Source organism: Cervus canadensis, chromosome 14 (genome assembly GCF_019320065.1).
Source record: "Cervus canadensis isolate Bull #8, Minnesota chromosome 14, ASM1932006v1, whole genome shotgun sequence".
In the NCBI taxonomy this organism is placed as follows: domain Eukaryota; kingdom Metazoa; phylum Chordata; class Mammalia; order Artiodactyla; family Cervidae; genus Cervus; species Cervus canadensis.
In genome coordinates this window covers 13,982,591-14,006,712 of record NC_057399.1, presented here as the reverse complement: position 1 = coordinate 14,006,712, position 24,122 = coordinate 13,982,591, and the positions used below count along the sequence as shown (strand labels likewise).

The following is a 24,122-nucleotide window of genomic DNA, read 5'->3' as shown; positions in this document are numbered from 1 at the left end:
TACAGTCCATGGGGTCGCAGAAGAGTCGGACACGACTTAGCGACTAAGCAACAAATTAGTTTCAGTGTGGTACTTTCTCGTTAATGTTACAGAGGGATAAACTCTTTAAGGAAGTCGGACAGAAATTCTCAATGAAAAGAATCTGTTCCTGCGTAGAAGCCCCGCCCCCATGAAAGCGGCACAAAGCTGCAGTTCCCGCCTCACACAGGTGCCGGGGAAGCCCGCCCCTCGCGGCCGTCCGCCTCGTCAGTGGGCCGAGTTGCCTTCATTCTTTCACCGAGGAAAGCGGAAAGGGGCCCCGCCTCCTACGTGCCCTTGGGGGGCGGGGCGGCGGACTGGGCGCGAGTTGATTGGCTGGGAGGCGGGGCGCCACGGCTTGGCTCCATCCCGGCGCTCACTCGGATCCCGGCTGGAGTGAGGCGGGGAGTCCCGGCCGCCCTTACCTCCCAGCGATGGCGCCGTGGTGCCGCGCCCAGTCCCCCGCCTGCCGGCCGGTAGTCACCGCTATCGGGAGCCCGCTCAGACGGTGAAGATTGGAGCGGGTCAGACGGAGCGGCGGGACGCTGCCTGCGACGGGGACCATGAGGAGCGGCGAGACCCGTGGGGTCGATAGCGGGAACTGCCGCGGCACCTGCTAAGAGGAAAGAGGGAGCGGCCCGGCGCGGCGGCGGGGCGGGCGCGCGGCGGAGGATCGCCGGCGGCCTCGGCCATGTCGCTGCTCTGCGTGCGCGGTGAGTGCGCGGACCGGGGTGGAGGGGCCGAGGTCGCTCGGGCATCTCCACGAGCTTCCAGTGGGCGTCGGGTTACCACCTTCTCCAAACTTCCCGCCCCGCCCGTGTCTCGGGGAACCTTTATGTCAACTCCTTTATGAACATCTTGAAGAGTTCTTTCCACTCTCTCTTGCTTTTCCTCGCTCTCCTGTGAGGAGGGACTGTTACCTCTCCGTCCTGGTGGCCATGTGACAGTGTTGCTGGCTGGCAGGCCCAGATCCTATTAAATAATATCTAGAGCTGTCCTCTAGTGAGCGCGGACGAGGTGGGGACCGCGGGTAGCGGGCGTCAGTTCAGGGCGGGCAGCCTCTGTTCTTTTCTTCCTTCTCGCCGCACCGTAAAACCTCAGTCGGCTTAGTAGCAGGTTCTTTCTAATCGTGCTTTGAAGGAGTACAGCTGTCATACCCCTCCTTCCAGTGTATTTATTGGCGTTCCACCCCCCTGTTGCTTGTCTTTGTCCCCTGTTCCTCCTGTGTAGTTCAGGCTGACAGTAAGCTCATATTCGACTTGAAAAGGTGTGTCGGCTTCTCTTCTTTCAGAGCAGAGCATAAGAAGTATGATTTACTTATTTATATTTACTCCCCTCACACTAACTAAAGGTGAAGTCCTTTATTGCTTTTCCACGGAGGACGCTTGACCCACCTGAGAAGATATCTTAACCCAGGAGCTTTGGGGTTTAAGATGAGGCAAGGTGTGTCGACTAAGCTTCACGAGGGTAGAGACTGTTTCTTAATGGTTTTTGTGTTCTAGGTGCCTGATATAGTAGAAGCTCGGGGCTGGTTTTGAACGAGTGCAGGGACTGTGATTTTAGAGATTATCAGATCAGAAAAAGCAGGGTTTGGATTACCCATTGAATTTGATCTTGGGAAATTCAAGCTACAGCCTATCATAGCTGTGTTGAACAAGGTGGGATAAGGTGGCTCGGTTGTGAGTGAGGGAATTTATCTATGAGAACCTTTTCCCAGCACCTTTCATTGGGTAGAGTTCATGTTTCTTTTGGTTCTGTGGGTTAGAAACATTGTTGGTTGTGATCTCTGTTAAGTGTTTCCCCAGCTTCTGGCAAATGAAACTGCTTTCCTCTGTTCTCTCCCACTGTTTTGTTAAATCTGTATTAACCCAAAATGGATTTGGTTATTTCCAGGGATTATGAGACACACAGAAATTTTCTTCTTTCATGGTTGATTTTTCATTAATGAGAATTTGCTTTGCTTTTAGTAAGACATTTTCTCCCAGCAGCTGGAAATCTATTTATTCCTTTAGATCCCTGCTGTTGAGTAGCAGGATTTGGGAGAGGTTGGGTTTTGCAGTGTCCCTTGGACAGTTTTAATTCTCTATTGCCACACTGTGTTACAGAACTATCCCTTATGAAAGATTCTTCAGCCAGGAGCCCTATTAAACCAGAAATTCCTCTTTAATTGAATTGATGCTTCAGAGAAGGAGCTGGTACTCTCAATTTGTTCTAATATCAGGCAGCTTTCATTTTCAAGGAATTCTGTTCAGCTAACTATTCTCTTTCTCTCTGTAATCAAAAAGAATCTGAAAAAATAATATACAATATATGTTAAAACTGAGTCACTTTGCTGTATACTTATAACTAACACAACGCAGTGAATTAACCATACCTCAATTTAGAAAAAAAATTTCAAACAGTATTTAATCTGATGTTGAATTTGTCAAACTGATATTGATTTAATCATTCCAAATATCTCAATCAAGAAATCAGTTTCTTGGTTTAACCCTTTAATCACGCCTTATTCCCTGCAGGTTAAGGGCTCTCAGTAGTATGACTCCAGCCCTCCTTTTGGCCCTCTGTTCTTGCCCGTCCTCTTGCAGATAACTTTGCTCTAGCACTAGCTTTGTTCATTCGTACCACGGCAGTGTTCTGTGTTTTCTGCTTGTCGAAAGTGTATTCTTCCTTTCCCAGCTTATAGTCTACTTTTGTTGTTGAAAATGTCCTCAGTTCCTCAGTCCGCAGTGATCTTTCTCCTTTAACGCTTTAAATTCCTTGAAACATAAATTACTTATGATCTGAACAGTGCCACTGATTTGTCGACGAATTGTATACCACCTAGCAACTAGTCTTGCTCTCTGTTCATGGTGACCCCGACTAAGGAGATAAAAGCACTGGTCAGATCAGTTCTGGAATTCTGGGTTCAATTAGGGTATTTGATTCTAAGAGGCAAACTGAGAAACTAGTTTCTTTTTTCTTTTTTTTTTTTTTTGAGAAACTAGTTTCTTCAGAGCAGAATAATTAGAATAATGAAGGGTATAGAAGCCATTTGAGGAACTGGGAGGTTTATTCTTGCAGAAGGATCATAATAGTAAATGAAAACTGTCTAAACTGTTGCTTAGACAGAACTAGGACAAGTCAACCAGTGTTGAAAATGATAGGAAACATTTTAACTTTTAAAATAAGAAAGAACTTAAACAGAGTTGTTAACAAATGGAATGGACTACTTATGAGAATTTTTTGACATAGGATACTTAAGCAGAGATTGAATGAGTGATAAAAGTATTTTCAACGTTGAGTGGGATGTTAGACTTGAATTTTGAAAAAAAAAATTCTTGTATCTAATTCAGTTAGTCTTTCTTCAAGTATCTGACACAGCTTTCCTCACAATACTGGTATCTTTTGCTTCCATAGGAGCCTGTACCACCTCAGCAACTCCAGTAAACTAAGTCAAAGATTTTCTTTAACTTTTGATGCTTGGTGTTCATGACTGTTTTCTCCAGATAAGCACTTTGAGAATTGAGTCTTTCCATATTTCTTTGTAGTTGCTATAGTGTTTATAACTGAGCTCTGGATTCTTCTCCCTAATTTGAACTAGAAATGACCACACTTGACTTGTTAAAAAATCTAAAACAAAAAAGTTTTTGGGGTATAAGAAGCAATATATGCTAAATACTGTTAATCACAGAAAATAGAGAAAATGCAGAAAAGTGTAAAAAGGAAAATAAAAATCATCATGGTCCTATCACCTGATCAGCATCGTTATTTTTTTTGTTCATTGCTTTCATTGTTTTGTTTTTATTATAGAGGTGATATATATGTATGATAAGAAATTCAGTTTAGGATGTGACGTGAAAGGACAAAGTTCTCTTGTCTTAATTCCCTATTCTTACTCCCCAGAGGTAACTACTGTTTCCTCTTTCTTGTCCATCTTGTAAATTTTCTTTACATTTAAGTTTATAGGTTCTACAATTGGAAGTATATTTAACTTTTTTAAAAGCTTAATGATTTATTTTCCTATCAGCTTTCGTGAGTTTAAATTGTTCCTTTTAATGGCTATGGAGTACTGTTTCATTTTATGAGCATATGTAATTTAACCAGTTTCATATTGATGAACAATCAAATTTTTTTTTGCTATTATAAATTTTGCCTTTATAAACAATATAATTTATAATATTGCTGTTGTAAACAATACCACAGTGAACATTGCTATAGATAGTTTTATTATGTTTGGAGATCACCAGTCAGCTTTCCATCTGTCATTTCTGTGTGATTTGCTCATTGCTGTTTTCTTGGCATAATAGTAACACTCACCTGGACCCATTAGCAAACCAAGTACCTCAGGATCTCTCATATCAGCAATCCTCTATTAGAAGCAGGTCCTTTACCAGTGGGTAAAACTTTATGTTTACCAAAATCCTGAAGATCTCAACTCTTTTAAGTTTGACCTGTGATTTTCACATACTTGTTTATCTTCTTTGATTATTTAAAAATTTATTTTCTCTGTGTTAGTCGCTCAGTTGTGTCTTAACTCTTTGCGACCCTACGGACTGAAGCCCACCAGGCTCCTTTGTCCATGGGATTCTCCAGGCAAGAATACTGGAGTGGGTTGTCTGTCATTCCCTTCTCCAGGGGATGTTCCCAACCCAGGGATCGAACCTGAGTCTCCTGCACTGCAGGCAAATTCTTTACTGTCTGAGCTACCAGGGAAGCTGAATGTTTATTACTTGTGTTTTAAGACAGAACAAACCAATGTCACTAGTGATGAGAACTATATCAAGTCAGTGTATGTTGTGACTTGCCCTTAGAAAAACTTAACATATTTTATAAGCACATATCGGTCATCTAACTAACTGAATAGATACTACTGGGAAACTCTTAGAAGTTGGACTCTGATGGACACTCAGGATACCTGTTGATTGTGGGTTAATTCTAGCCTGGGAAGACTCCAGAGATATATTTTGATTTATTATCACTCTGAAAAGTAGGAATAGTAATGATTTTAGAGTTTTCAGGTATAAGAACAGGTTGGTCAAGGCTTTCTTCTCATCTTATTTCTGCAACATTGTCATCTGCCTCAGCTAACTCCTTGCTGCTGGGTTTTCATCACATCAAATAGTTTAAGTAGTTTCTGCCCTCAGGAGCAGAGTTGCTGCTGGGTTCCTTTTGCTTAGCTGTGGCATCAGGAAGTTGATTATGCCTTATTTGAGCCAGGGAGCAGGGAAGGGGAAAAGGACCAATTTCCTCTGCCAAAGAGAGTTGTCACAATTGTGTTCTTCCTTATAAGCAGTACATTCTGTAATTTTTTAGTTTTTAGAGGTTAGGTTTCTAAAAGTTGCACTCTTTAGGCCAGCAGGCTGAGTGTTGATCCTCTTTTACCATTGCAAGGTATTTCAGACTTTGCTATGTGAGTTTGTTAAAGTTTGGGATGTGTATCATTGGTAAATATTTGTAGAGTACCTTCTCTATGCCTGTTTATGATACATGTCTGTAGATAAGAGTCTAAGCAATCTACATAGGTCTTAACATGTTAATATCTCCTTTCTTAGATAAACTCAGAATCCATTAGGATTATTAAGTCTGAGTTGGCATAAGTAGAATAAGTTAAGTTCCTGCTAGAGTGGGGAAATACTGCACTATTTTTTCTAACTTTTAAATAAAGCACTATTTTTTAAGTTGGGGCGTTCTATACATACATTAGAGTGGACTGTCTTTAATAAAGTTCAGAAAAAGAGTCAATATTTGTATATTAAAATTTTTTTGATTTATATGTATATTAAAGTAAACAAGTCTTTAAGTGTATGGCTCACTGAATTATCACAAAGTGAACACACTCATGTGATCACCACCTTGGTCAAGAAATAGAATACTACTAACACCCCGTACTTTTCCTTTCCTTTCAGAAGCCCACCGTACTTTTCCTTTCAGTCAGCACGCCCTCCCATTTTCCCCAAAGGTAATGTTATACTATTCCAACGCTTCAGAATAGTTTAGTTTTTTTTTTAATTATTAAACTTTTAATTTATTTTTAAAATAAACTTTTATTTTTTAAGAGCAGTTCTAGGCTCACAGCAAAATATAATATAGTTTCCCTGTTTTCAAGCTTTTGAGAATTGATGTAGTATTGACATATTGGATTTCTCATAAATGGAATTATGTAATATTTTGGGGGGGATGCTTCTTCTGCTTAATATTATGCCTGTCAGATGCTTCCACTTGATGCATTTTGCAGCAGTTTATTTGTATTACTGTGTAGTAGCTCAGTGTATTGGAGAAGGCAATGGCACCCCACTCCAGTACTCTTGCCTGGAAAATCCCATGGACGGAGGAGCCTGGTGGGCTGCAGTCCATCGGGTCGCTACGAGTCGGACATGACTGAGCGACTTCACTTTCCGTTTTCACTTTCACACATTGGAGAAGGAAATGGCAGCCCACTCCAGTGTTCTTGCCTGGAGAATCCCAGGGACGGGGGAGCCTGGTGGGCGGCCGTCTATGGGGCCGCACAGAGTTGGACACGACTGAAGCGGCGTAGCAGCAGCAATTTGCAGTATCAATAAGGATAAAACCAACAAGGATTGAAGTATATCAGCTATGTTTATATCTATGACTTCGTCATACTGAAAATAACAGCAGCTAATTGGGCACTGTTGGAGGACCAAATGTTTTGATGAGACTTGAACTATCAGAGAAGGGCAGTGAGATCCGTTTTCTTAGGGCTATATAAAAATAACTTATTTCCTGTTGTATAGAATACTTAGGTGTAGCTGCTTCTGATGAGGAAAATCAGGCAACCAGCTTTGTATTTCCTGCTTTGTTGTGATCTTTCTGTGATTACTGAGAAAGAAAATAAAAATGTAGGCATGGGTAGAATTTTGTGTTCAGCTTTATAAAGGAAATTGTTTCATTCTTCTATTTGTCTTCTTCAGTAAAAATGAACTGGTAATTCTCAGCTGTAATCTCCAAAAGCAACTGTTTGAGAGGCTCTGACATCAAAGGAAAAACTCATCAGGGCTTCTTTTTTTTGTGTGCCAGTGAACCCCCTAGTGATAAAATATGTGGTCAAAATATGACAAGAGAAAGTTCGTGCTAGGGTGTGTGTATACAAATTGTTTCCTCCTAAGCAATTATATTAAGACTTCCCTGGTGGCTCAGATGGTAAAGATTCTGCCTACAATGCAGGAGATCTGGGTTCAATCCCTGGGTCAGGAAGATTTCCTGGAGAAGGAAATGGCAACCCACTCCCAGTACCTGGAAAAATCCCATGGACGGAGGAACCTGGTGGGCTACAGTCCATGGGGTCGCAAAGAGTCGGACACGACTAATGACTTCACTTTCTTTTCAACCAATTATATAAAATAGGAAAAATAAATTCTTAATCACTAGGAAGTACATATTTCCAAAAAGAAACCTTTTTTTTTTTCCTATTACTTCTTTCTATGCATTTAGTTCTTAGTACTTTTTTGGGACTGGAGAACAAATAGGCCTGTGGACTGTGTTATGCTATTAATTTTCTCTTGCAGCTGTTTGCCTTAATAATTTTCATAGTGTTTTACTATGAGTGATATTGAGAAGAGGCTAGAGGGCTGTGGATGAGGAAGATTCGCCTAGCAACTAAGGGAATGGGCAGTGGGAAGGTAATTGCTTTTGTGTGTGATTCAGAGTGGGACAGATGATTCAAAGGGCTAGCTCACTGATGTTTCTGTCTGTTAGTTATGAGCCAAATTTGTAGAGCCTTTATCTGCAAATGGATACAGAAAATCTGCTTGCCAAGGAGAGGGTGGTGAATGATACAGATATAAATCTCTGTCTACCTCATTTCAGCCATCTACACCCATGATCACATCCTAGAGTATGTCATTCCTTGGAATGGTGCTCTGCTTTTATAATTTTAAACTTCATCATGTGACTGTCTAATGATGCTCTCCAGTCTGTCGTTCTTGCTTTTACTCTTACTATGCTTTTAGTGTGATATGGGGTAGAAATTAAAAATTTTGGTTTTAGGCAGATCTGAGTTAGTGAATATATCAGCTCCACCACTTATATGTTGTATATCCTTACATGTTACTTAACCTTAATTTCTACCTCTTTAAAATTTATACATCTATTCAAACTATTTATGAAGCGCCTATTAAAGGTAGATACACAAATAAAGAATATGATTTCAGGAACTTCCCTGGAAGTCTAGTGGTTGAGACTCTGCACTTTCAAGGCAGGGGATGTGACATGGGTTTAATTCCTTGTTGGGGAACTAAGCTCCCACATGCCATGCAGTGTGGCAAAAAAAAAAAAAAAAAAAGATATAAAATAAACAATTCAATAGAGAGGATTAACAAGTCAAAGGTTAATTAAATCCAAATTCTAATAAAAATAGAAACATCAGGGCTGGAAAATGGATCATACCTAAAAGATACTGCCAACATTAAAAAATACTGTGAACCCTTCCAGTTCAAGATGGAGGAGTGGAAGGATGTGTGCTCATCCCCTCCTGCAGGAGCACCAAAATCACAACTAGCTGTTGAGCAACCATTGACAAGAGGATACTGGAGCCCACCAAAAAAAGATACCCCATGTCCAAAGACAAAAGAAGCTGCAACAAGATGGTAGGAGGGGTGCAAACATGATAATATCAAATCTCATACCCATTGAGAAGGTGGCCCACAATCTGGAGTACAGCAATACCAACGAAGTTCTCCCACTGTTGTGAAGTTTCTGAGCCTCATGTCAGGCTTCCCAGCCTGAGGATCCAGCAAAGGGACTGGAAATCTCCAGGGAATCTGACCTTGAAGGCCTGTGGGTTTGATTACAAGACTTCCACAGGATGGGGGGAAACAGAGACTCCACTCTTGGGTGTTGTGCACTCCAAGACCCAGGGAAAAGGAGCAGTGACCCCACAGGAGACTGAACCAAAACTACCTGCTAGTGTTGGAGGGTCTCCTGTGGAGGAGTGTGTTGGCAGTGGCTTGCCATGAGGATGGGGTACTGGCAACAGCTTGTACTGGAAGGGGCCCCTTGGCATTAAGTCCTTTTGGAGGTTACCACTAACCCTACTACAGAGCTCAGTAGACCCCAGGGCTGGGTCACTCAGACCAGACAACTAACAGGGAGGGCACAACCCCATCCATCAGCAGATAAGTGGATTAACGTTCTACTGAGCATAGCCCTGCCTATCAGAGCAAGACTCAGTTTTTCCCACCACCAGTTTCTCCCATCAGGAAGCTTATACAAGCCTCTTAGCCTTCTGCATCAGAGGGAAGACATAAGAAGCAAGAAGAACCACAGTCCCACAATGGCTAGAACCAAAAATCACACCACAGAAAGTTAACCGGACTGAAAAAGTAGAGGGTTTTTGTTCCAGATGAAGGGAAAAGATAAAACCCCAGGGAAACAACCAAATGAAGTGGAGACAGGCAATCTTCCAAAAAAAAATAATTCATAATGCTAGTGAAGATGATCCAGGATCTTGGATAAAGAATGGAGGCACAGATTGAGAAGATGCAATAAATGTTTACCATAGACCTAGAAGAATTAAAGAACAACCAAACAGAGATGAACAATACATTAGAAGGAATGAATAGCAGAATAACTGATGCAGAAGAACAGGTAAGTGATCTGGAGGACAGAATGGTGGAAATAACTGCTGCAGAACAGACTATATAAAAAAAGAATGAAAAAAAATGACGATAACCTAAGAGACCTCTGGGACAACATTAAATGCACCTACATTCACATTATAGGAGTCCCAGAAGGAGGAGAGAGAGAGAGGACCCAAGAAAGTATTTGAAGAAATAATAGCTGAAAACTTACCGAACATGGTAAAGAATCTGCCTGCAATGGCAGAGACCTGGGTTCCATCCCTGGGTTGGGAAGATCCCCTGGAGAAGGAAATGGCCACCCACTCCAGTATTCTTGCCTGGGGAATTTCATCGACAGAGGAGCCTGGCAGGCTACAGTTCATGGGGTCGCAAAGAGTTCGACATGACTGAGCAACTAACATATATGTATACCTAACATAGGAAGGGAAATGGTCAACCAAGTCTAGGAAGCACAGAGCCCCAGGCAGGATAAACCCAAGGAGGAACACTGATACACATAGTAATCAAAATGGTGAAAATTAAAGACAAAATATTAAAAGCAACAAAGAAAAAACGACAAATAACATACAGGGAACTACCATAAGGTTATCAACTGATTTGTCAACAGAAACTACAAGCCAGAAGGGAATGACATGAGATGTTTAAAGTGATGAAAAGGAATAACTTAACAACAAAGAATACTCTACCCAGCAAGACTCTCATTCAGATTTGGTGGAGAAATCAAAAAAAGCTTTCCAGACAAAAGTTGAGAGAGTTCAGCACCACCAAACCAGCTTTACAACAAATTTTAAAGGAACTTCTTTAGGCAGGAGACACAAGAGAGGGGAAAAACCTACACAAAATAAACCAAAAACAATTAAGAAAATAGTAATAGGGTCTTGTGTGCTCAGTCACTCAGTCGTGTCTGACTCTCTGTGATCCTGTGGACTGCAGCCCTCCAGGCTCCTCTGTCCTTAGAATTTTCCAGGCAGGAATACTGGAGTGCGTTGCCATTTCCTTCTCCAAAAGTTGCTCAGTCATGTCTGACTCTTTGCAACCCCATGGACTATACAGTCCATGGGATTCTCCAGGCCAGAATACGGGAGTGGGTAGTCTTTCCCTTCTCCAGGGTATCTTCCCAACCCAGGAATCGAACCGAGGCCCCCCCATTGTGGGCAGACTCTTTTCCAGCTGAGCCACAAGGGAAGCAATAGGATCATACATATCGATAATTACCTTAACTGTAAATGGAGTAAATGCACCAACCAAAGGACATAGACTGCCTGGGCAGGTTGAGAACATGTGCATGTATGCACTTCCACTTATCACGTCACTGCTTGACCCCTCAAATTGTATGTTATTATTTTATACTGTTAGGTTAATCATGTTTCCATTATGGTTTGCAACTATAATTATCTTCTGTTTTTTGTCTGGCTATTGATTGTGAAAACATAAACATCTTTTACTATTGTGATTATGTTTTTAATACCAATTATTTAATAAATAATTAATTTTCAATAAAATTTTCTAAATATTTATAAATTTAATAAATATTAAATTTCATAGTGATTATTTATTTAATACCATTGCATCATGATTGGTCAACAGAAAATCATAGAATTCTATGTTATTAAAACTACCATTTCATAGAAAAGCAGTTTTTAAAATCCAGATGCATAATAGAATTATCTTTGTAATTTTTTGAAAAATGCAAATGCCCAGGTATTGCTCTTCTTCTCCAAAGCTCCAGATGTATTTCTAATGAGCACCCATGTTTAAAAATAACTGGACTATATGATGATCTTTTATCTAGTTTGTTTCATTTTTTTATTTCATATTCAGTGCTCCCATATCATTTAGTTTATGTTTTCCAATTTCTCTGCCTCTTTTTTTTGTTGTTGTATTTTCTCAAACCTTTAACAAGCATCGTAGAAAAGCTTATGTATACATATATGTAGTATGTATAATATATATTTTTTAGAAAATTTATGAATTTTTGCCTAGCTAAAAAAATTTATGACATTTTGATTCCACTTGTTTGACTTACTATAATAGAATGCTAAATTTCAAATTTATATTCACTCAAAACTTTGATGTAGTTCCATGTATTTTGGCATCTAATATTACTGCTAAAAGTCTAGAAAATTTATTATCTTAGTGATTTTAAAAAAAGAAAATTGAATGAGGTATGAAACTTCTAATCCAATTCTAAGAATATAGAGAAATACTATGTTGTTAAAAAAAAAAAAGCAAGAAGTTAACAAATGATACAGTATTATTAACTAAAGTACAGATTTTGTTCAAATTTCACAAAATTTTATGCTAGTGTCCATTATTTGTTTTCGTACCTTATTTAAGACTCCACATTGTATTTGACTGCATTGAGCAGCTGCAACAAATTCTGATAAATTCTTTTTTCATTTTTCTTCTATTACAAATATTTTCTAATTTTCCTTGTTATGGCTTCTTAGATACATCCATCTAAAAGTGGACATTTAATTTCCAAATGTTTGGGATTTTGTTTAAAGTATCTTTAATATTAACTTCTCATTATGATATTATTTTCTCATTTAAATGCTTTCTTCTCTGCAGTCACCCCTGTGGTTTTTTTTCAGTCTAATTTTACTTAGGCTTTCAATGGCTAAGTGGAAGATATCTCTTGGTAAATGTCACATTGCACTTAAAAATATGTGGATTATTTTCAAATATCTTTTGATATTGATTCTACTGTAATTCCACAGTGACAAGAGAACAGACTGTATGATTTCAATATGTTTAGACCATGACATTTTTACACCTTGTTTTATGTCCCTGGATATGTTCCAGTGTCTCCTAGCTTATAGTCTGTGGGAACTTGAATAGAATTTGTATCCTACTGTTGTGTGAAAATTGTATAAATTTTAATTATGTTGAATTGGTTCACAGTGCTTTTCAGGTCTACTATATCCTACTTCTCTGTATATTTATTCTGTTAATTTTGAGAATTTGATATTGAAACTTCAACTAAAAATCTTAATTTATGTACTTAAAAATAATTGTAATATGCAATGGAACTATATGTAACATTGTTCTTATTTTCCAGGTCACCTGTAAATGTGTTATCATACATACTTTCATAATAAAAAAATAAAAATTAAAAAAGATACTGTGAAATTCAAGTCATATACATTAAAATGTACAACAAATATCAATCATACCTCAATAAAATATTGTTTAAAAGTAATATGATTTCAGGTAATCATAAATATGGTGAAGATAAGAAAGTAGGATAAAGAGATTGAGAGTGATCTGAGTGAGAGCTAATTGAAGTAGGATTTTCAAGGAAGGCCTCGTTGCAGAGGTAACATTGGAGCTGAAACCTGAATGATGAGAAGGAATCATCAGAGACCTGAGGTAAGTTTTTCAGGCAAAGTGAATGGGAAGCGGATATTTTGAGGGGAAGGTGAAAAAGAAGGGGTTACTAGAAGAGTGGTATATAGAGAGGTAGGCAGAGGCTAAGTCATATGAGTTCCTCTAGTTCATACCAAAGAGTTTCAATGTTACTGTAAACAGCACTGGAAGCCACTGAGTGGTTCTAAGCAAGAGTGATGCTTCGATTTTTGACCAGTTTGTGGTGAATGGACTGGAGTGGGTAGTCAGTGGAAGCATGGGGTCCACTTGGAGTGTCCAGTGAGAGATGGATAAAGGCTTGTAATAAGGTAGTAGTACTAGAAACGGTGAAAGTAGGTATAGCAAAGTATTACTGAGATGATTGTGAAAGTGATTAGCACTATCCCAGGATTGATTGATTTTTACTTCAGTATAAAAAATAGTGTTAATCATCTTCATCCAGCTCTGTGACATCTGTTTATCTAAGTCAGGAAGTCATCCTAGATTTCTCAGTTGAGGAAGACAGTGTATAGCGAGGAAAGAAAGTTCTTAGGTTCAGTTGAGTTCATGGTGTCTGTAAGATAAATTTCATGTAAAATATGTTGAGTTTAGAAGTGTTAGTCTTGTTGCAGATGGCCCTTCAAAATGGTACCTAAACATGTAGAGCCATAGCTTAGTAGAGAAGCCTGTGTTAGAGATAAATTTTGGAGTTGTAGGTATTTGGTAGTAAAATCATTAGCTTGAATGAAATTGTGTATGGAGGATAAAAGAGGAGAAAAATGAGCTAATGCTGTACCTGAGGGGTTGGGTAGAAAAACTGATAGGTGTGGTCAAAACTGTAGGAAGAGGGAGGTGCTGTGTCAGTATCTGAAGCCTAGACTAGAAGCAGTTTCAAGAGGGAATGATCAGATGATGGAGATGAATAATACTGGTTGAGGATAAAGAAAAACAAGGTCATTGGATTTGAAAACGAGAACAGTTTCTTTAGAGGTAGTGTGAGAGTGGACTTCCCATGTGGCGCCAGTGGTAAAGAACCTGCCTGCTAAATGCAGGAGACCTAAGAGATGCAGGTTGCATCCCTGGGTCTGGACGATCCCCAGGAGGAGGGCATGGTAACCCACTCCAATATTCTTGCCTGGAGAATCCTGTGAACAGAGGAGCCTGGTGGGCTACAGTCCATGGGGTCGCAAAGAGTAAGACATAACTGAAGCGACTTAGCATGCACGCACATACACAAGCAGTGTGAGAGTAGGCATCATATCAAAGTGGTTGAAGGGTATCAGGGAAGGGAGTAAATGGAGTCAGCAGGTGCCGGCTACTCATTCAGAAGTTTGCAGGGGAGAGAAGGGTGGCCGTCCAGTGGTTAAGACTCCGTGCTTCCAGTGCTTCCACTGCCAGGGGGCGCAGTTCGATCCCTGGTCCAATCGAGAAACTAAGATGCTGCATGCTATGGGTATGGCAAAGAGAGAGAGAGAAGCGTGGAGAGTGGTCTTAAGAAAAAGGAAATTTGAATGTTTGGAGCTCAGAGGAAAGGGATCTATACGAAGTCAAGATGAGTTGGAGATAAGCAGAGAAAATAACGACTTCTATGTAAAGTAGAATGCAAGATTATTAGCTGAAGGTGGGGCAGTTGAGGTGATTTAGCAAGCTCGAGGAGTGCTGAAGGATTCATTCATTTATTATTTCAGTAGCTATTTCACATACTTGGGGCGGAATTGTGATGTTAAAAAATCCCTTGCCTTCTTGGAAGTTATATAGACTAGTGAGGGAGCTAGACATTAAGTAAATAAGAATCATACAAATTAACGTAAAATTACAGCTAGGAAAAAATACAGCCGTGATTTGTGCTATAAGGGAGAGAGCGTTATGAGACCGTGTGCTCAGAAAAGTTCCCTACTCAAGTCAGAGAAGGATTGAAGTGAAGGTTGAACTGAGATCTGGAAGAAGAGGAATCCTTAGGAAATAATATGCGCAAAAGGCTTTGTGGTGAGGAGGAGGAGCTGAAAGAAGGCAACTACAACTGGCATGCACAGAGAAAGGAAAACAGGTCCAGACAAGGGAGATAGGGCCTTGTAGGTCATGTTAGGGTGGAAGATTAGTGGGAATGACACTGAGGGGGAGGGGCAGAGGGATAAAAGTTTATAAAGCACGGGGTTTGTAGTTGGATTTGGGTTTGAATTCTTTTTTTCTACCATGAAAAACTTTTGGCAAGTGTCTTGACTGTTAAGCTTCAGTTTACAAATGAATTTGTTCAGTGTACCTAGGAGTTGAGAATTAAACCCTAAATGAGATCATGTGATGAACTATGGACGGAGGTTTGTGACATTGTACAGGAGACAGGGATCAAGACCATCCCCAAGAAAAAGACTTGCAAACAAGCAAAATGGCTGTTTGAGGACGCCTTACAAATAGCTGTGAAAAGAAGAGAAGCCAAAAGCAAAGGAGAAAAGGAAAGATATTCCCATTTGAATGCAGAGTTCCAAAGACTAGCAAGGAGAGAAAAGCAAGCCTTCCTCAGTGATCAGTGCAAAGAAACAGAGGAAAACAATAGAATGGGGAAAACTAGAGATCTTTTGAAGAATATTTGAGATACCAAGGGAACATTTCATGCAAAGATGGGCTCAATAAAGAACAGAAATGGTATGGACCTACCAGAAGCAGAAGATATTAAGAAGAGGTGGCAAGAATACACAGAAGAACTATACAAAAAAGATCTTCTTGCCCAGATAATCATGATGGTATGATCACTCACCTAGAGCCACACATCCTGGAATGTGAAGTCAAGTGGGCCTTAGGAAGTATCACTACGAACAAAGCTAGTGGAAGTGATGGAATTCCAGTTGAATTATTTCAAATCTTAAAAGATGATGCTATGAAAGTGCTGCACTCAATATGTCAGCAAATTTGGAAAACTCAGCAGTGGCCACAGGACTGGAAAAGGTGTTTTCATTCCAATTTTCATTCCAGTTTTCATTCTAATCCCAAAGAAAGGCAATGCCAAAGAATGCTCAAACTACTGCACAATTGCACTCATCTAGTAAAGTAATGCTCAAAATTCTCCAAGCCAGGCTTCAACAATACATGAACTGTGAACTTCCAGATGTTCAAGCTGGATTTAGAAAAGGCAGAGGAACCAGAGATCAAATTGCCAACATCTGTTGGATCATCAAAAAAGCAAGAGAGTTCCAGAAATACAGCTATTTCTGCTTTATTGACTATGCCAAAGCCTTTGACTGTGTGGATCAGAATAAACTGTGGAAAATTCTTCAAGAGATAGGAATACTAGACCACCTGATCTGCCTCTTGAGAAATCTGTATGAAGGTCAGGAAGCAACAGTTAAAACTGGGCATGGAACAACAGATTGGTTCCAAATAGGAAAAGGAGTAGTCAAGGCTGTATATTGTCACCCTGCTTATTTAACTTATATGCAGAGTACATCATGAGAAATGCTGGGCTGGAGGAAGCACAAGCTGGAATCAAGATTGCCGGGAGGAATATCAGTAACCTGAGATATGCAGATGACACCACCCTTATGGCAGAGAGTAAAGAACTAAAGAGCCTCTTGATGAAAGTGAAAGAGGAGAGTGAAAAAGTTGGCTTAAAGCTCAACATTCAGAAAACTAAGGTCATGGCATCTGGTCCCATCACCTCATAGCAAATAGATGGGGAAACAGTGTCAGACTTTATTTTTGGGGGGCTCCAAAATCACTGCAGATGGTGACTGCAGCCATGAAATAAAAAGATGTTTACTCCTTGGAAGAAAAGTTGTGACCAACCTAGATAGTATATGAAAAGGCAGAGACATTACTTTGCCAACAAAGGTCTGTGTAGTCAAGACTATGGCTTTTCCAGTAGTCATGTATGGTTGTGAGAGTTGGACTATAAAGAAAGCCGAGCGCTAAAGAATTCATGCTTTTGAACTGTGGTGTTGAAGACTTTTGAGAGTCCCTTGGACTGCAAGGAGATCCAACCAGTCCATCCTAAAGGAAATCAGTCCTGAATGTTCATTGGAAGGACTGATGTTGAAGCTGAAACTCCAATATTTTGGCCACCTGATACGAAGAACTGACTCATTTGAAAAGACCCTAATGCTGGAAAAGATTGAAGGTGAGAGGAGAAGGGGACAAAATAGGATGAAATAGTTGGATGGCATCACCAACTCATTGGACATGAGGTTGAGTAAACTCTGGGACCTGGGGATGGACTGGTAGGCCTGGTGTGCTGCTATTTATGGGGTCGCAAAGAGTCGCACACGACTGAGCGGCTGAACTGAACTGAACTGAGATCATGTGTGTGAAATAACTTTGTAACCTTTTACTCTTGGATAGTCCCCTTTTCTCTCTTCATAGAGGGCTTAAATATCCAGAAACTTATAAAAAAAGAGTTTATAAACGTTTATTGATCACTTCCATAAACATTTATTGAGCAATTAGCTACAGGTGAGGCATTGAACTAGTCACCCTGGGTATATAAAAATGAGTAGTAAATGGGCCTTGCCCTCAAGAAACTGAGAGCCAAGATGGGGAAACAGCTATATGTACAACTAAATATGTTTCAAGGTACAGTTTGGTAATTTCTGGAATGGAAGTAGAAAATAAAATGGGTGCAGAGATGGAGTGTTTGATTCCAACTGAGAGACAGGAAAGGCCTCAACTGGGAGAGTGAGAGGAAGGAGGTAAAGGTGGAGTCAGGTTTTTCTTCTTTTTTTTAATTTGCAGAAACATTTTAAATAATTGAACTTGTTGGTATATAACAATATTTGTAGGATAGTCCACTAGTTGATTGATTGATTGAAGTATAGGTGATTTACAAAGTTTGAGGTGCAGGTTTTTCTTTAAGGTGTCATTAATTTGGATCAGAAACAAAGAATAACAGCTTCTGAGGAGTTGACTTTGATTTTGGACCTGTTAAATTTGAGGTGCTGCCAGTCTGTTCACATGTCACGGACGGAAGCATGTCTTGGGAGAGCAGGGTTACAGATGTAGATTTGGTGCACTGCTTGTGAATCTTTTGAATAGAAGAATGGTGGCAGGGTAAGTGTTTGCTCAGCAGCATCTTCTATTTCGTGTAATATTATATTTCATCAACTATAAAATCTCTTGCCAAAGATTGTAAGAAGCATCATTTTATGTATCATTAAGGGAAAATACTATTGATTGAGCTATGATGCATCATTGATTATAAAATGCATTTTAATTTCAGAGTTGTTAAAATATAAGAAAATGTCCCACCATCTTAGAATCAGTGAAGTATTAAAACTAATATTTAATGAGCCCTTACTTTTGCCAAGCTCTCTTACTAATAAGCAGATAAGGATTAATAATTTAATTCTCATGATAACCTTGTTAGTTTATTATTCTCATTTTACAGATGAGGGCAGTGGGCCCACAGAAACTAGTACTTTTATGTACCATGTAGCTGAATTTCGATTTTTCTGCCTAACTATAAACTACAAGGAGATCAAACCAGGCAGTCCTAAAGGAAATCAATCCTGAATATTCATGGGAAGGACTGATGCTGATGATGAAGCTCCAGTACTTTGGCCACCTGAGGCAAAGAGCTGACTCACTGGAAAAGACGCTGATGCTGGGAAAGATTGAGGGCAGGAGGAGAAGGAGGAGACATAGGATGAGATGGTTGGGATAGTGTCATTGACTCAATGGACATGAGTTTGAGCAAACTGCAGGAGATAGTGAAGGACAGGGAAGCCTGGCATGCTGCAGTCCGTGGGGTCGCAAAGAGTTGGGCACAAATGAGCAACTGAACAACAAGAACTATAAACTATAAAATACAAAATTAATATATAGGATAGTGCTTTGGAACAAAAAAAGTCTTATTTATAAATGTTTAGGGGAAGGTGGTTTTGTGCATTGTTGCCTGTGAATCAGTCTCACTATAGCAGTGGTTTCTGTTTCCTTAGGATGTTTTCAGGGGCAACATTATAGCAGGTGTTTGTTGACAGCTATAAAACACCTGTAATATATATAGAAACACCCTATATGTAGAGAGTTCATTATGGCTCTCATTTAATAGAGTTTACAACTTAAATTCCCTTTTCTCCCCTTGGGAGGAAATGTGGTATAATGGAAAATCCAGGATTTTGGATTCAGGAGAACTATTTTGAGTCTCACTGAGTGCGTGCTAAGTCGCTTCAGTTGTGTCCGACTCTTTGCGACCCGATGGACTGTAGCCTGCCAGGCTCCTCTGTCCATGGGATTCTCCAGGCAAGAGTACTGGAGTGGGTTGCCATTTCCTTCTTCAATTGAATTTCATTAGATAGTGACTAAAGTTTCATCTCTCAGTTTCTTCACTCAATCATCTTTTGTCAAATGGGAAAGATAATACCTGTGTTAGTTTCAGCTGGAGTGAGGGTCAGTAAATTGACAGTAAATATGATAGTACTCTGCAGTTAAAAAGAAACAGACAATGCAGAGTGGTACATGTAACTGTTTTGAAAAATTTAGGAGCTGGAAGCTATTCATAAAGTCTGACCTAAGATATATCTGAAAATTCATTAGTCTTCCCCTGAAATACAGCCACCTTTCATGTAAAATGAGATAGATAATCATTATCTTGGGATATTGTATGCCAAGTCAACTTAAGACATAAAATTGTAAACTTTCTTTCCTGGCTAGGTCAGGCAAAATGCTGGGCTGCTGTTCTTAGGCAGTCTATACTTGAAAATTTTAACATCTACTAGTCTTGAATGTATCTGATTAAGAGAACCATCATGTTGGTATATGCATGCATATCCTCTTCTCCTTTCAGGATGTTAACTGCTGTTTCTTGCTATGATCTGTAAATGCTATTTACATAATGTCTAGAAAACTTGCTGTCTACTTTCTTGAGATCTAGGTCTATACTTTTTGTTGCAACTGGAGAAGGGACTTAAATTACTAAAAACTGTACCACACACGTGCAGACATGCCCATGCACACACATACATTGATGATGAATTCTAGCTTGTAGCTACTTAGAGATATCTTCAACAGGACCACAGACTCTCATATAATAAGTAATGCTCAGTAAACATTTGCTTTGATTTAATGTGTATATGTATCAGTTCCATATCAGCAATTAATAAGCTGTGGGCTTCCCTGTGGGATATTTAATGGATTTTTAATAAAGACTAAGAAGTAGTTGTGATTTACATGCAAGATAAGAGATTTTATTATAGTAGTTTTAGGTATCGAAGTTAAAACATTAAGCTGAATGAATCAAATAATGTTCTTCTTTTTCTTTCCATTCTACTGTAGGCTGAATGAGCTGCCTAATGAAGGAATTAGGTGGGTAGATGGCTAGACTGACCTTGTGCAATGTGTGTATAACTAAGCTGGAATTATTTCTGATAAACAGTAACCATAGAAATCTGGTTGTGTATTAATGTAAACTATTCCAGCTGAGGTTTGTTTATTTAGAAAACATTGAAAAAGATATACTTGAGCACTTACACACGCTCAGTTATAACCTGGACTGTATTTACTTTAGAATTAGTCATTGGCTTTGTTAAAGTTTGACGTAAGTAAGTTGTTTGTCTTTTGGTTTGAGAAGGAGCTCATAGGTAGTACATTTTTGATTCTTTGAGAAATTAAGTCTTTTTTTCCCCCAAGCACAGGGTAGCATATTTATACTTCATCAGTACTTAAGTTATGATAAATAGCATAGTAAAGTGGAAGATTAGCACTGATATTTGACTATTTCAGAAATGTAATCCTTGAATGAAATCATATGTATATTACTGTTTTTCAACTTTTGCTTAGTCACATCACCATATTTTTACAGAATTAATTTTTCTGTGCTTTTTTTCATGTGAGCATAAACTGAAGCATTAGCTATTTCAGTTGGTGTGGATTTAGTACAAATGGTGTATTGCAAGGAGAAAGCTGTGGACTGCAAGAAGTGTGGCTTTTGAAACTGAGTTTGAATTTCAGATTTCACTATTTATTGAAATGTGAGACCTTGGATAAGTTACTTAAACTCTCTGTTTTAGTTAATATGTAAAGTGGAAAGTTGTACACCCTACTGTAGTGTTTTTTCCAAACTGTAGGCACAATTCATTAGTCTTGAAACCAGCTAGAAAAGTATTATTTTGTGAGACTTTTGTTTCATAGCTTAAATTCTTTGGCCACCTGATGTGAAGAGCCAACTCATTGGAAAAAATCCTGATGCTGGGAAAGATTGAGGGTAGGAGGAGAAGGGGATAACAGGGGATGAGATGACTGAATGGACATGAGTTTAAGCAAACTCCAGGAGATCATGAAGTATACAGGGAACCCTGGCATGGTGCAGTTCATGGGATTGCAGAGTCGGACAGAATTTAGCAACTGAACATACATATATACAAATGGATGTAAGCAGATAGGAACTTTGTTGCAATGTAAGACATGTTTCTTACTATAGGCTGGGTTAAAAAAATTTTGAAAAACATTTTTCTATAATGTTGTTAGGATTAAGTGCCTACCATAGCTCCTGTTTTATAGACAGGCATTGAAGGAAAGATGGAGTTGGAGAAATTCATGTGGAATATTTTGGCTTTGTTGGATTTTGTTGTATTTATACAAATCTGGTCTTTATTCTAAGAGCTATGAAATTGAAAGCTGGTTTGTTACTTCAAAATTGTTATTGAGTATGGACAATTATTTAGTAAATTATTTGACACATGAAGTTTTTTGATAAGTATTATTTTGGAAACTTACATGAACTGTGATACTGGAAAGACTCTTGAGAGTCCCTCAGACAGCAGGAAGATCAAACCAGTCAATTCTAAAGGAAATCAACCCTGAATATTCATTGGAAAGACTGATGCTGACGATGAAGCTCCAATACTTTGGCCACCTGATGCAAAGAGCCGACTTGTTGGAAAAGATTTTGATACTGGGAGAAAGGGGCGACATAGGATGAGATGGTTGGATAGCATCATTGACTCAATGGACATGAATTTGAGCAAACTCTGGGAAATACTGAAGGACGAGGAAGCCTGGCGTGCTACAATCCGTGGGGTCACAAAGTATCGGACGCAACTTAGCGACTGAATAATAACAACAATGCAGTAGGTGGAAGTGTATATTTACATTAACACTTGGAGTGCAATCTGGCAATACCTAGCAAAGTTGAAACACATATATTTTATAATCTGGTGAATTCCAGTCCATGCACTTGGTCAGAGGAGACATGCAGGAGAATGTTCATTGCAGTATTATTTGCAATGACAAGAATTTGAAAAGAACCTGAAAGTCTCACGGTAGAAGTCTAGATAAATAAATTGTGATATGTTCATGAAATAGAATGCTAAACTAAGTTACATGAATAAATTAAGCTTCACTTATCAATAATGATAAATCTCAAACCAAAAAGTGTAGGAAAGCAAGTTTGCAGATTCATTCAATATAATGCCATATATTTAACATTTAGAAACATCCAAACAGTACTGTATATTATTTATGGACACAAATATAAAATTTCTTTGGACTGGAATGACACACATTACTGTCAGGATAATGGATACTTAAAGGAAGGGAAAGAATAGGATTAAGTAGGTATTTTAATGTCATCTGTAATGTATGATTATATCTTGAAAAAAAGATCTGAAAGAAATATAGCAAAATATTGAGATCTACTCAGTCTAGCTGTTTAGTATAGGTGTGGTCATAATTTGTTTCTGTATGTTTAAAATATTTAAATAATAACATATATTTCTTTATAAAATATAATATACAATTCATGGTACAGATTAAATACTCAATGGTATCTATTAAAAAATAACACATTGTCTTGAGGTCCAGAGAACAATGACTCTTTTAGGAATTGGGGCTTAACCTACTTAGATGATTTTCCAGGATTTCTAGTAAAATGAAAATTTAGTTAAGTGTAGACATAGGTTTAAAAAAGCATGAGGTAGAATTACTGAGTGTTTCTGTAATTGGGAGCTAGACGTTTTTCTTTGTAAGCACGAATCTACCACCTTACTGTGCACGTTACTTGCCTGTTGTAATCTGGGATGAGTCACAGTATCTGTGAGTGCCCTTGAGAGGCGCCTGTGGTTTCTCAGATGGACTTTGTTGTAATTATGTTTCAGTGTGTTTTAGCTTGGCTCCTGCCCTTACTGTGCTCCAGATGTCCTCTGCTGAGTCATCATGAGCCATTTCTTGAGGAAATTGCTTGAGGCTCCTGGTTAACCAGTTTTAGCGCTTACTCAGAGATCTGTCGTGCCAAGCGTTGTAAGCCTGCGTTCCAGGTCCCCAGCACGTGCTAGTGCAGTGCTGTTGGATAGAACTTCCTGTGATGAAGAAAATGTTCCACGTTGGTGCTCTTCAGTGTGGTGACCACCAGTCACCATGTAGCTGTTGAGGTTTTGATTGTGGCTGGTACAACCTAGGACTGACTCTTTAATTTTACTTAATTTTGATAGCTTTAAATAATCACATATGGCTGCAGGCTATCATATTAGACAGTTCATCTCTAGTCTTTTGAAAAGAAAGCTAGGTTTGATTTGCTAGCACTGAACTTCCCGAGCCAGTTTTCCTGGATGTAAAAGGGGACTAATATTTCTTGTCCCAACCATCTCTGGGGATCCTAGAGAGAAGTTAAAGAATATATGAGACCACGTAAAAGAAAGATCAGTCACATGGGATGTTATGTACAGTTCACCCTTGAACAACACAGGTTTGAACTGCTGGGGTTCACTATTTGTGGACTTTTTTTCTGTAGTGAATACTGTTGTACTACACGATTCACAGTTTTTATTTTTTATTTTTTTTGCCACACAGCGTGCAAGATCTTAGTTCCCTGACCAGGAATGGAACCCGCGCCCCCTGCAGTAGAAGCACAGTCTTGAGTGCTGGACTGCCAGGGAAGTCCCCACAGTTTAAATCCATGGATATCAAAGCACCTGTAGAGACTGTGCAGACGGAACAACTGCGTATAGGGAGCGATCTTGACTGTGCAGAGGGTCAGGGCCACTAACCCTGGTGGTGTCCAATGGTCAGCTATGTCAGGAGCCTTAAAACTGCTGCTTATTTGACTGCGGTTCCACTTCTAGGGCTTTATCATAGGAAAATACATTTTTTAAAAAATTTATTTATTTATTTAGCCATGCCAGGTCTTAGTTGCAGCATGCAGGATCTTTAGTTGCAGCTTGTGAACTCTTAGTTGCAATGTGTGGGATCTAGTCCCCTAACCAG

General features: G+C 39.2%; 1 protein-coding gene across 4 annotated transcripts in view; it reads left to right on the top strand.

The window, feature by feature from the left end:
- Window positions 1–361: 361 nt before the first annotated feature.
- Window positions 362–24,122, top strand: part of UNC13B (unc-13 homolog B) — a 203,353-nt gene continuing 179,592 nt past the window's right edge. For 2 of the 4 annotated variants that reach the window (XM_043486623.1, XM_043486622.1), the window contains exon 1: window positions 363–731. Coding sequence is in view for 3 of the 4 variants with exons in the window: in XM_043486622.1 (XP_043342557.1) it covers window positions 710–731 (22 nt within the window). In the remaining variant the exon portion in view is untranslated. Of the gene's footprint in view, window positions 732–20,198; window positions 20,229–24,122 lie in introns of all 4 variants that reach the window. The other 2 variants (XM_043486621.1, XM_043486619.1) reach the window with 2 other exon arrangements.